At 26.8% G+C, this 14,347-nt stretch overlaps 1 protein-coding gene across 4 annotated transcripts in view; it reads right to left on the bottom strand.

Moving 5' to 3' along the window:
* Positions 1 to 14,347, bottom strand: part of LOC129971211 (protein slit-like) — a 482,178-nt gene that overhangs the window by 166,066 nt on the left and 301,765 nt on the right. For all 4 annotated transcript variants that reach the window (XM_056084788.1, XM_056084790.1, XM_056084789.1 and 1 more), the window contains exons 5-6: positions 11,844 to 11,915; positions 7,691 to 7,762 (exon numbers count right to left, since the gene is read on the bottom strand). In XM_056084788.1, coding sequence (XP_055940763.1) covers positions 7,691 to 7,762; positions 11,844 to 11,915 — 144 coding nt within the window. The remainder of the gene's footprint in view (positions 1 to 7,690; positions 7,763 to 11,843; positions 11,916 to 14,347) is intronic.

Raw genomic sequence — 14,347 nt, 5'->3', positions numbered from 1 at the left:
TTAGACACGAAAGTTATTCATAAGAGATTTAATTTAAATTAAACATAAGCAATATTAGTGGCATATAAGCAGGTTATCAAAGATTATTTGTCCAAAGGTTAAACTTTTGAAGAACTAGTTTATGTCATAGTTTTTATTATTATTGTTGCTATTAGCGTATGCACAGTCACACAAAATCTACAAGATAGGTAGTTTATTGCAAAGATATGTCCAAAAACAAAATTATTTGCCCAAACTGGTCGGAACATTCATTCATTCATTACGTCCTAAATCAAAAAAGATTATGGCTCAATAAAATCCCTATTAAGTTCTTATATACAATTCTCCAATCAATTTATTTAAAGAATATAAGGTTAAAATTGGCAAACATCTATTTTTTCACACTTAATTAAACACTTTTTTCTTTTAAATAACTTCAAATGTTTGAATAATAGTTTCAACAGTTAAACATTTATCAAATTTATCTAAACCATTTCTACTGAATCTAAAGAATCTTTGGTTTAAAAATGAAATGTCATCTAAAGAGAAATCTTGTGAGCGCAAAATTTGTCAATTCGACCTTCGGGAATCTCCAAGACTGAAAACTTTTAGATCTCACATTAATAATCAGCGAAAGTTGTCAAAAGTTCAAATTCCAACGAAATCTTTCAAATGTAAAGGAAATGATAGAAGGTATAGTTGTTGAATAATTTGAAAATCTTTTTTTTTTTAATCTTTTTTATAGGGGAACAAAATGAAAGCTCGAGTATTGAGAATAAAACCAATTCCAGAAAGAATCTACCTGTTTTTATTCTTTTAAAAAATTACCTCGTTTTTCATTTAATAACATGAAAAAGGAGGAATAAAAGGAGGATATAAGAAAAACTATCTTTCAAAGAAAAAAATTGACAGAAGACAAAATTGATAAAAATTGATAAGGTTTTGCATGCAAGATCAATAAAGAAATGCATGGTCATGTAACATAACGCCAATTTTCCATCATTCTCATTTAACATCATTTTTGATGACATGTTAAAACATGTGCGAAAGCATATACCTGTTAAGGAAACCAGCACTCACTGTCAGACAGTCTGTTCCCGAATGAAAAACAACACATTGATTGAATATTTGTATTCCACTACTCCGGCTAATATCTTATTCCCTAAAAAACATCATTCCAATAATTGCAGGATCATTAGTGAAGCAGTAGTGAAGAAGAGTACGCTTAAATTGTTAACTATACCATCAATAAATTCTGGCTCATGACAAAACAAATTTCAAAAACTTTTTGGGCAAATAGCGTGTTTACAAATTAATTCATTTGCAAACTATCGATTTTTAAATTTTCTCCAAACTTTTGATTTAATCTGTAAGCTAATACAAATACCTAAGAATCCATACCTATAATCGAATCGTTTTTTTTAAAGAATTTTCGATTTTTTTTTAAAAAATATATACTATGAATTGATTAATTACTCTGCACTAGAACAGAAATAGCTGAACTCGATCAGTTAATTATATTTTTAACCATGACTGATTTAAAAAAAATTTTTTTACTTCTGATTCACTCTATATTTTTACGTAAATATTCAAACTTGATAGTAAACAAATCATATGTTAGAGAATTTTTGATTTCTGAATTTACTGCGGACTTTTGAATCGCTTTGTACTACAATAAAAAAACTGATTTCAGTGCTTTTGATCACTTTATACTATAATAAAAATATCTAAACTTGATCGCTGAAACAGATATTTGCAAATTTTTAATTTTGCACCGAATTTCCGAATCATTTTATGTCACACTATAAATATCCAAACTTGTTAATAACTGCATCATTCATTTATTCAGTTCATCTGTATCAGTTTAGAAATTATTCAGAACTTTTGAATTATTGTTTTGTAATGTATCGAAACTTGATAACTAAATCGCATGTTTGGCGCGTTCTTGGTTTTTAATTTTCCTGCTGTTTTCTGAATCACTTTCTACTACACCATAAATATTCAACCTTCATAACAATCGTTAAGAAATTATTAACTTTCGAACTTCTAATTCATATTGTACTACCGCAAAAAATATCTTAACTTCACACAAATTGAAAGTTAATTTTGTTCAAAACGTAACGTAGCTTTCAAACTTACTCAAGAAGATATAGATCATATTTCATTCTGATCACCGAATTATTCATTCTGAGTCAAACGATAAAGATCTAAACTTGTTAATAAAAACATCATTCATTTATACAGTTCATTTGTAACAGTTTTAAAATGGTTCAGAATTTCTGAATCATTATCTTGCAATGTAAATATCAAAACTCAATAATTAAATTATTTGGCGAGTTTTTAGTTTTGCGGTTGCCTTTTGAATCACTTTGTTCCACTCAATAATTTTCAACTTTTATAAAAAAAAATCGTTAGGAAATTATGGTTTCTGAATTTCTGATTCATATTGTACTACTGCAAAAGCATCCAAATTTCACAAAAATTGAAAGTTATTTTTGATCATAAAGCAATTTAGTTTTCAAACGTTTTCAACAAGTTCTGGATCATATTTAATTTTGATCACCGAATCATTCTAAACCGCCCCATAAAGATCTAAACTTGTTAATAACAACATCATTCATTTATGCAGTTCATTTGCGTCAGTTTTTAAATTGTTCAGAACTTCTGAATTATTGCATTACAATATAAATATCGAAATCGTTTGTTAAAGAGTTCTTTGGTTTTTAATTTTGCCTCTGTTTTCTGAATCACTTTGTTCTACACAATAAATATGTGACTTTTATTCATATTGTACAACTGGATTATTCATTCTCACATTGTACTCATTACTTTTATTCATATTATACTTATATTGTACTCCAAATTATACTTTTATTCATATTGTACTCATTACTTTTATTCATGTTGTACTTCATATTGTAATTTTATTCATATTGTACTACATACTGTATTCCAAATTATACTTTTATTCGTATTGTACTCATTATATTCATATTTCATTTATTCATATTATATTCATATTGTACTCATTACTTTTATTCATATTGTACTCATTACTTTTATTCATATTATACTCATATTGTACTTTTATTCATATTGCACTTCATATTGTAATTTTATTCATATTGTACTTCATACTGTATTCCAAATTATACTTTTATTCGTATTGTACTCATTACTTTTATTCATATTATATTCATATTGTACTCATTACTTTTATTCATATTATATTCATATTGTACTCATTACTTTTATTCATATTATATTCATATTGTACTCATTACTTTTATTCATATTATATTCGTATTGTACTCATTACTTTTATTCATATTATATTCATATTGTACTCATTACTTTTATTCATATTATACTCATATTGTACTTTTATTCATATTATACTCATATTGTACTTTTATTCATATTATACTCATTTTTAATTTTCGAACTTTTGATTCATATTGTACTCATTTTTAATTTTCGAACTTTTGATTCATATTGTACTCATTTTTAATTTTCGAACTTTTGATTCATATTGTACTCATTTTTAATTTTCGAACTTTTGATTCATATTGTACTATTGCAAAAATATCCTAACTTCATTTAAATTGAAAGTTAATTTTGATCATAAGGAAATTTAGCTTCCAAACTTACTCAAGAAGTTCTACGTCATATTTTTCCAATTTATTCATTCATGTGAGTCACGTACAAAAAAAACCTATTTGCAATAGTTTGTATACTTCATAAAATCAATAGTCGTATTAAAGAATCATTCACAGCAATAAGCGAATTCACTTAACACGTCAAGCGGTCTTTTGAAACTGATAAATCATAAATTCAACAAAAGAACAAGACAGGCTCTGTGTTTGCCATGATCGCGAGGTATTAAAACGATGCCTAATCTGTAAATTAAAAGCAAGCCGACAGCAAAATGGGTTTGCGCACGCAAAAACAGACGACATGGAACCGAAGAAGTTGAACGATAAATAATTCATGGACATCTCTCGTGAGCGTACGTGATCGAAATCACTGAATGAACACATAGATACAAAAAGAAAAAGAAGAGATATTTTTCTCCCGAGCACGTTTCTCGGAATGTTTTGTTCGTAATAACCTCCCACGTACTTTGAAGTTATTGTAAGTGTCCACATTCTAAGAAAGGTATGGATTGAATACAGTAGAGATTTTTAGGTTTGCGGTATCTTTTGAGTCTGGTTTTAGATTTTGTTCTTTTAAGTATTCTTCTTGCGCGTTGAACAGAAATAGCAGTTGCCAGTTTTTGTACTTTATACGAAGTATAGAGAAACTATAGTAATCGTCAAAAAATTCGAACCCGAGATCTTGACGAATTTCCAAGTTTTAGACCTAACCGAGTGCGGAAAATACATTTTTAGAAAATGTCCGTCTGTCGGTTTGTGTCAAGTTAACTCAAAAACGTTTCGAGTTTGACAGATGATACTTATAATGCGGTTTTTACACAACATTTGTAGATTTCAGTCAAAATTTCAGCAGAGGAAGTTTACCTATCCGGCTGTTCGAATATAAGTTACCAAGACAACTATAAAACCAAGAGAGCTATGTATATAAAATTCGAAACATAGATTTAACATCTTTAGTACTATGACGTCTACCAAATTTTCAATGAAATCCAACAAGGGGATGACCGTCTAGTGGTCTGTACTTTCAGAAACATGTAAAACCGATAATTGAAAAACGCAATGAGTTAAATATACCTAATCTGATATCAAAATCATATTTTGCAACTTTAAGTGTAGTTTTGTGTCAAATTTTTGTTTCAGTCAGTTGAGAAAAACGCATCTAAAACCAAAATTGGAATTTTAGAAACATTTGACAGGGATTAATCGCCAAAACGCTCGTAAATTCAAACAATATTTATTTTTGAAACAATATAAAGTTAAGCCATAATTCTCTATAATAAAACGCTTCGTTTAAAACGGAAATTGTTTAATTTAACGAAGTTCTACTGACAAGTCTGTATCGAGTTTACCAATGACTTCTGTGAATCTGTAAATCTTAAGATTTCAGTCTTTAGTACATTTATTATTATATCATTCATAAGCGATGTGGCCGAATATAGTTTTAACATGCAATAAACTTCAGTGACTATTGAAAAAAATTCCAAATGATTTGCTTCACGATTTTTAAACTCTTCTAGTTATATCGAAAATGTGATACTAATCAGTAATTTTGATTTCAAAATTGCTTATCAAATTGCAATTATCTTTCTTATTGTTCGCATATGCTCGAACAGATGGACATTTCATTAATAAGTTTTAATAAAAATTTCATAGAAATTTGCAATTTTGGAGTAATGATCACAAAAGCATTTTTACCTATTTAACTTATTGCATATTTTGAATTTTTGTATTTACAGAGAGATAGAAATAATGTCAACGTCATTTTCAATGTCAAGAATACCTAAAACTGGGTGATTCGATAAAATTCAGAAGTCGAACTTTTTAACAATAAAAGTACTTTCGATTTAATACTTCGTATTCTATGAAATAAAGAAAGAAAAATTCCCAAAACTATATTGAAATTAATAATTTAAGCTATATTTGTGATAATAATAACAATAAAAACGATATACAGCAAAAAAAAATCCATTAAAATAATAAGAATTTTTCTTTCATGTTTAAAGTAAATAAGATAGCATCGTAAAATATTTTACATGTTTAAAAATATGAATGATAGATTTAAAGAACCGTTACTATAGGTTTTTCCAAGAAAACATTATCCATTAGAAGAGCGTTGTTTTTAATCGATATTAGAAAAGAAAAAAAAAGATATTAAAGTTTGATTTATAAATAATAAAAAGGTGAACCAATTTTTCAGAGTTTAATTTTATAATAATGTAAAAATTAACTCTAAAAACTGAAACTGTAATATTTTTCTAATATTATTTTGAAAATTTTTAAGTATTAGAATACGATGTAGTTATGCTTTTATTAATATTATCGCAAGCGAAAGTTTAGAGCTATTCAGATTATATTTATTGCTTTTTAGATTCTTTCAAAATAATGCTATTGTTAGAAAAACACTAAACTGACATCATTGACATACAATTCCTCATAATAATAAAACAATAAACTGGCGACCAATATGAATTTTCAGAATAATTCATGGAATCTCAAAAAATAACAATGCTTAGATACGAACGCAGAAGACTTAGAGAAAAAGAATTATTTATGGCACTAAGATGTATCGCTATCATTTTACATCGATATAACAATATCAGCCAGTAAAATTCCAACAGATATGCAAAACTATAAATGTCACTTTTATTTATGGATCAGATATTCAAGAAAAGAGTTCAACATATTCCATGTTTTTCGTTAATGGAAAGGATATATAATTTGTATTAAACAGCATTCAAATGTAAATTTATGTTTGTACTAGATTCGGATAAAGTTGAAAGACTCCTTATTTGTATTCATATATTCAAAATGCAATTTTAAATCAACCATGATATATGCAACAGTATTAAAAAGAGGAGAAATTTTGCATGAAAGGGGAAAAAATCGTTTGCAGAAAACTCTCGTTGGCAGTGTAATTCACGCAATATAAAAACATGAAAAAAAATTGTTTTCGACTCTTTTTTTTGGGTAAAAAAATAAGATTTAAATGCAAAGTACGCCATTTTTCAAAATCGCAGAGTAAAATCCTCATTTCGAATATATACATCATTTTGATAATTTGAAATTCGAAGCGGATGATTCATGTTTCTTTGACAAAAGTTGTATCAGATAAATAATATTTTAAAAAAATATCGAATTGGAAAATTTTCGAATTGTTCATTTATTCCTAAATAGAAATGTTTATTACTGAAGAATATGGTCGATGTTGTTTTTGCTTATGCAATATGCAATAAAATCTTTTAGGTTGTCGTCAAAAAATATAGTCATTCTAAAAATATTAAATTTTTATCATTTCCACTAATTTTTATATCTGCATTCCCATTTCGTAATTTTGAAGGTTTTCGGTAAAAACGTTCGGAACAAAGGGATTTCTCAGACATTTTAAAATGAATTAAATTAGCTATTCAATAATGATAGTTTGACTGCCAAACTGGTTTGAATGACAACACATCTTTAAATAAAGATATTTATTAAGAACACGCATAATATTTCGTTAGACATGAATGTTACTAACAGAGAAATATTATAATTTTAAATATCAATAATAATTTTATCTTAACAACAACAAATAATTAAAAATTGTTTAAATGCACTTTTTGTTTGTTTATTTATTTAGCTTTAATGTGTCATAAAAGATATGTTTAGGAATTTCGCGTATTTGTTTGCGAGAAGTACTTCTTCTGTGCTTTGGACAGTCCCCCTCCCACAAGAAACTTTAATTAAGATTTTTAAAAAAATATCCATTTAATTCACTGCATTTTTTAAAGTTAAATTTTGTATTTAACAAATGCAAATACAAAACGTTTTTTGAATTTGTGTTTATTAACTTTCATTTCTGTGTTTTCATTACATATGTCTTTTAAATATGAAAGCAAAAATTAATCTATTAAATTTCCCAAAGAAGCCTTTCATCTAAACCTTTGAATTCAATTTATTGACTCAGTTTACTAAAATGATATTAATATATAAAAATATTCTAATGGATATAGAAACTAGTATGTTTCAAAATGAATTGATTTTAAAATTAAAACAACATAAATCAGTTTATTACTTACAAAATTTCCATGTCTTTGAGCATCCTTATAGAAATGTCATCAACACAAGTTATTTCATTATTATCCATTTGTCTGTAAAGAAAAAGACAAATTTAATAAAACATTCAATTAAAACATATGTATTATATCTATGAAAGAATGTTAAAACATATGTATTATTCTTCCCATAGTAAAGTTAATTTTCCACCTCGTATGTAACCATAATAAATGAAATTAACGTTAAGAATATCAAAACAATGTGAAAGAAAAATTCAGAAGCACCATTTTAACAGATGACTTATCTTTTTAGGATGTTAAATGCAAAGCCTTTTTTAAATTTTTACCGAAATTTTCTTTATTTCTTTAAATTTTTTTCTTCATCTTGGAAATGGCTCTAACGATTTGGATCAAATTTTATATTTAGATAAGTTTTTGCTTTTTTAGTTTATCTATATAAATGTATATCTATATAAATCTATATATATGTCTATAAAAAAACACAATTTTACACACAAAAATAATTTTTTATAGCTAACTATTAGAACCTTTTTCGATCTGCTCTCAAACTGACAATATCATATAGCGCCATCTTGGACCCGATTTCAGTATGATAAAAAAGAGTTAAGTTCAAAAATATAATTAATGACAGATAAACTATAAAATGAATACTGTAATATAACAGATTGTTTCGAACAACAGGTTAAACTAAATGCATTCATGATTTTTTTTATTTAAATGACCAGTTCTTATGTAGGTAAGACTGAAAGCTTCATATGTAATCAGTATGTGATTTGTATCTAAATATTTTCTCCGAAAAAATGCGTTTTCACAAGAAAAATTGCCGATTGAAGTCATATCTTCAAGATATTTTGTTATTATAGCCACTAAACAATTGCCATTGTACAACAAAATCTGAACTGAGATGTTTTAATTTTTATTTCAGTACCAAGCTTAACTCTGCACTTTTTTTACTTATTTATTTATTTTTTTGCAAAATTGTAAATAAAATCCTATTCCTTGGCTCGTTTAAAGTTACAAGCAAAATCTAATTAAATTCCAAACGCAGGATCGAACATAAAAAAATGCACGAGAGTTCGAAGCCCTAACCACTGTTCCATCTCTGATACGCTTATGCAGATCATGTATAGCCACATGTCAATATCTAGTAATAAAAAAAAATGTGTGTTTTGCATAAAATCGCGGTTTTTTTTCAGTAAAGACATCTATATAAACTTAAAAAGCAAAATCTTATTTAAATATAAAAATTGATCCAAATCGTTAGAGCCGTTTCCGAGATATATTAAATAAATTTATTTATATGCAAGAATTGCTCGTTTGAAGTTATAAAATATTTTAAAAGGTTTTCTTTTAATTTGTTATAACAGATAACGTAATTTTATAAATGATACTTCCAAAAAAATTCGAATTTTATTCCCATTTTGTGTTTAAAGAAAGTTAAAAATAACTGATTGATGAACAAATACAGCGATAAACAAATATTCCTTTCAGAATTTACCTTAGAAAATAATCTGCTAAAACCACAGAAAAAAGCATTTTGATTGAAACTGTTTCCAAATATTGACTTTCGCTGTATTTTTTCCCCTTAAAATACCACGCATTTGTTAAATTGAAAACCAAAACACTGTTTTACAAGCATCTGTTTACAGCAGAGGTAAAAACAAAGTTCTCTCCACTCACAGTAAATAATCGTAAAGAATGACGTTTCCCATTTCGCCGTTTTCATGATGAAATGTATTAAACACAAAAACTTTGGTGTATTACTTTGCTAAAATAATCGATTCAATATGCAAGCGAACACTTCATCCCTTATGACAAACAAAAACATAAACGCCATAAAGTAAAGAAAAAATAAAAATAAATAAAATCCATCCATAAAACACTATACACGAACTATCGTCTGCTATTTTTTTTTCTTGGTTTATTTCTAACTTTTCTAGTTCCAAACCTGGCAACTTGGTCGTGTCGACGCCATGTTTGAAGCTCTTAAATGTCCCTTTATTTGATGTGTGCAAGATTTATTGGAGCATTATTCATTTTATTATTTTTTCACCTTATTTTGTGAGAGTAGGAAATAATAGTATTCTGATCGTAAGGAACGCAAAATTGACGTTAGAAAGACATTTCCTTATTTTTTTTTTCATCTAAATTTTTTTCTTAAAAAATATTCTTTCATGGTAGAAAGGGCATTTTTGAAATTTTTATGGATGCTCGTTCATGTGATTTATAACATCAAAAGTATTTGGCGGTGAAATAATTTGACCAATAGAAAGATCATTAATCTTAAATTTAGCTTTTGTTGCAAAGATTTAAACTGCTTATATTACTAAAATAAGCTAGAAAATGCTTTGACCGACCGCCTTTTAAAGACATTATATGGGTTTAAAAGATAAATTATGAATGCAATAATATTTAGTTTAAAATCGTTTGGTATTGAGAAGAAATAATAAAATAATATATATTCCATAACCCATCACTGAACACAGTAGAAAAATATTTAAATAAAAAACGTTCGTTTCGGCATAAATTATTGATTTTTTTCAATCCAACTTTAGACAGACAGACGAATAGATAGATATATTTTAATAGCGTCTATTTTCGAATGAAGATTGAAATTTTAAATGACTGATATAAAGGTATTTTGTTATACTGTGTTACGTGTACTACTTGTGTTTTCTGAATGCATTTGGTTACTTTCTTGATGCGATATTTTATCGCTGTCATTAATTCGCTTCTTTTCTTATTATATTTTCAGTATTAAGAATTTTAAAGTTTTTCATTGTATCAAGCATTCGCGCTCTTTTTCCATTTTTATTTTCATATTTAGAGATACGCCTCTTAAACTGACAAACATTTAACTCATTTTTGTGTAAAATACATTTAATGAACCATGATAGTTTGTTTTTCAAATTGACTGCGAATCTTGAGAGGCGAAAGAAGGAAAAGCCTAAGATAATGTTTAAATGTAAATTATATTATTTTAGTCAGATGATTATGGCTACATTTCCGCTATAACTCAATGAACAACGATATTGAGTGAATTCTTTATAAAAAATTATTTCGAAGAAATATTTTAAATAGCATTTTATATTGTTTTTTTACTATCAGAACACAACAAAAACACAATAGAAGCACAAGGCAGCACTTACAAAAATCAACAGAACAGACAAAAGCAATCGCTATTAAATAACTGCAAGTGCTGCTCAGAAAGAACTCGCTGGAGATAACACTCCAAAAAGAGAATTCACTTGACTATCACTTTCAGCTCTGTTACTCGGGTTTCGAATTATCTAGAAGGATTTGGGATCTTGGTTTCTAATAGAGATGACGCAAAGATTCTCGCAAATCGATAATTATCATTTTTGTCATCAAGGCGGCGAATTCGAACCAAATGTTGGTCAAATTTGTCGCCAAGGCCGGGGCTTATCGATCCAGCATCCGTTCTAGATATTTATAAAACACTTTTCCTCGTTATGAGATTAACTGCACAGGAAAGCAATATTGTTCGTTCGTAACAATATAACGATTCTGTATGAGGGTCGCCTATCAAAATCTCACACATTTACTCGTAAGTCCTTATTTACCATGTTTCTTACACAAGGACAGACAAATATAAATGCATTTTAATCTTTGATAGATTTGTATAAAATTTAATATATATTTATAGTTTTGACCTACAGACATACTTAATTTCATTAAATAAACACATTATCGATTTCATGTTTAGATGGATTGGTAACCATGATTTCAAAAGTGGTGTTACGAATTAAAATGTGAAGATGCACCAAAGTATTTTAATCAAATAATTTTACATAATTTTTTTTTAATAAATTGGCTAGAAAAATTACTAAATCTGCATAGAAACTATACAGTCATTTGTACAGCATCGTATGTTAACACTAAATATTTCGGTGCAATTCGGTTTTAACGACGATCAAAAAGCGCCAAGAAAAAATTTCGACAAATTATAAAAATATACTCAAGTGAATTATTATTTATTATGAAAAATTTTGAGCAGGCAAATCATATGCTATATAGTTTGACGATTGAAATCGTCATATTGGCGAAATTTTTTCTTCTCACTTTTCGGCCGCAGTTACAACCGACAAGTACCGATATTTTTGTTGGATGCAAATGACGCAAAGGATATACTTACAGATTCTTCAAAAGAGGTGCGCCTCTGAGGGTTTTCTTGCCAATCATGCCAAGCCTGTTATTACTCAAGTCCCTGAAAAGTAAAGAAAACCAGGTTATAAGTTGATTGACAAATGCATCGATATAATCAGAATAGCAAAATATATTAAATCCAATGGGCAAATAAGAAAAACGATCCTCATTTATGAAATACTTTTAAATCACACATTTTTCAACGACGGATTTGGATCCCAAGACTTATAAGAAAGGTGAGGTCGTAGATTGGATTGGGCATTTGTGCAAATATCATGGTGGGTTTACTGCACCAAACACATACGGTTGAATCGTGCGTTTAAAACGCTATAGTTAACGATGATTAAAGCTGACCGCAAACAGAATGTTAAGGATGCAACCATCCTTAACATTCTGTTTGCGGTCAGCTTGCGAATGCCGATGTATTTATTTCAACGCATTTTAAAAACTGAAAAAAAAAATGAAAGGAAAAAATTGCATGATTTTTTTTATTATTATTATACAGTATATTGGTATTTGATAACTATTTTCAATTCAAAAATTGTTTATTATCTATACTTATAATAAAGCTCAGTGTGTGTGTGTGTGTGTGTGTGTGTGTGTGTTCCTCTACAGGCCAGACCATTTCACCTACAACTACAAGATGTGGCACGTATATACCTTAGAGGTCGGGAATGTGCACCTCGGAGCGATTTTATTTTATTCATAATTCAAATTTTAATTAAGTAAAAACTAAGCGAAATTTCGTCTTTTTTCCGCTATAAATTCCGAAAAGATTACCGTACAAAACTAAATTTTTGCATCAAATTAAAGTTTAAAAAATAATTTTCTTAATAATACTAATATTTATTCCTATAAATTAAGCTTATATTTGTAATGAGTTTAAAAAAATAATTTTATCATATTTTTCAACACTTTATTTCGCACAAAATAAAAATAAAATTTAACCTCCACGAGCGCTTAACGCATGCATGAGAAAAAATAAACTTTGACCAACGCGTTGCCATAACATTGACAAAAGCTTAAATAAAAAAAATAAGTTAACTATTATTGCAAATTAAGCATGTAAAAGCATAATTTTCAGTACGAGTCTGTAAGAAATAAAATAAATATGAACTATTCGATAAAAAAAATGTTTTTAAAATTTAAAACACAAACTCTAATAAAAATTCAATTTACATAATTTTTAATATCGACTGTTGAGGATTATTATTATCGGCTGCACGATAAAAAAAGGAACTAGTATAATGATTTCTAGTTTATTTTCAGATTTTTCAAAGTTGATTATGAAATTGAAATGATTATATAATTACGATCATAATTTTAAGTAATTTTTAAGATGATTTAATCGAGATATAATTTGCACAATGCACACTATAAAAATAAATTCATTAAAAAAATTGAGTATTTTAGATGCAAATCATCCTTATCATTTGGAAATTTCCTTGAATGAAGGTAAAATCAAAATCAATTATAACAATTATTATTTTAGGAATTATTATTATTTTTATTAATTGCGTAATTTTTAGTAAAACTTTTAAACATTAAAAATACATTTTATCTCAAAAATTGCTATTTCTTTTGTCAAACATTTTTTTAGATCCAATTTTATTTAATTCGAATTTTTGGATAGCAAAAATTTTTATTCCGACCACCTCTTCTTTAAATCAAATTCTTATGTATAATTGCACTTTTGATGTAAAATATATTTCAACATTTCGCAGTTTTATTGAATAATATTTGTATTTAAATAATTGAACATCATTTATTTATCAAAACTAATAATTACCTATTAAAATTATTAAGGTTAAAATCAAAGAATTTTAAATCATAAATATTTTATGAACTACTACTTTTTAATTTCTACTTTTTTCTTTTTAATTTATACTTTAACTATGCATTTTTAACTTTTTTTTTTCTTTTTTTCGTTCCACAAAAATGTTTAAACTTAGTTATTTTTACATTAAAAATTCCGTATTAACAGAATTTTTATTCTGGTTTATCTAGTTATTCTGGTCAATCACATTCCAATGTACAATGTAATATTATACATTTGAATACTGATAACGGATCAGCATATTAAATGATATTTTTATTTAAACAACTGTACATTATTTATATATTAAAACTAATAATTATTTATTGAAATTATTATTTTTAAAATCAAAACTTTTAAATGATAATTCTTTTATGAATTATTACTCTTATTAAACATGTATTTTTACTTAAAACTTTTAAATATTAATGATAAAATTTTTATTGTCAACTTAACTCAAAAATGATCTTTTATATTAGTTAGCTATTTTTTTAGGTCCAGTTTTCTTTTAATAGAATTTTTATTATGGTTCCATTATCTTCAGATCAATTAAATTCCACTGTATAATAATATATTATTATATATTTGAATACTGATAAACTTGAATCTGCATATTCAGTTATTTTGTGATCAAAATTAAAATAAACTTATTATTCTGAAACCATAATTAAACACCA

Source organism: Argiope bruennichi, chromosome 6 (assembly GCF_947563725.1).
Source record: "Argiope bruennichi chromosome 6, qqArgBrue1.1, whole genome shotgun sequence".
In the NCBI taxonomy this organism is placed as follows: domain Eukaryota; kingdom Metazoa; phylum Arthropoda; class Arachnida; order Araneae; family Araneidae; genus Argiope; species Argiope bruennichi.
Note: the sequence above shows the minus strand (reverse complement) of the source record. Positions and strands in the feature narration are given on the sequence as shown.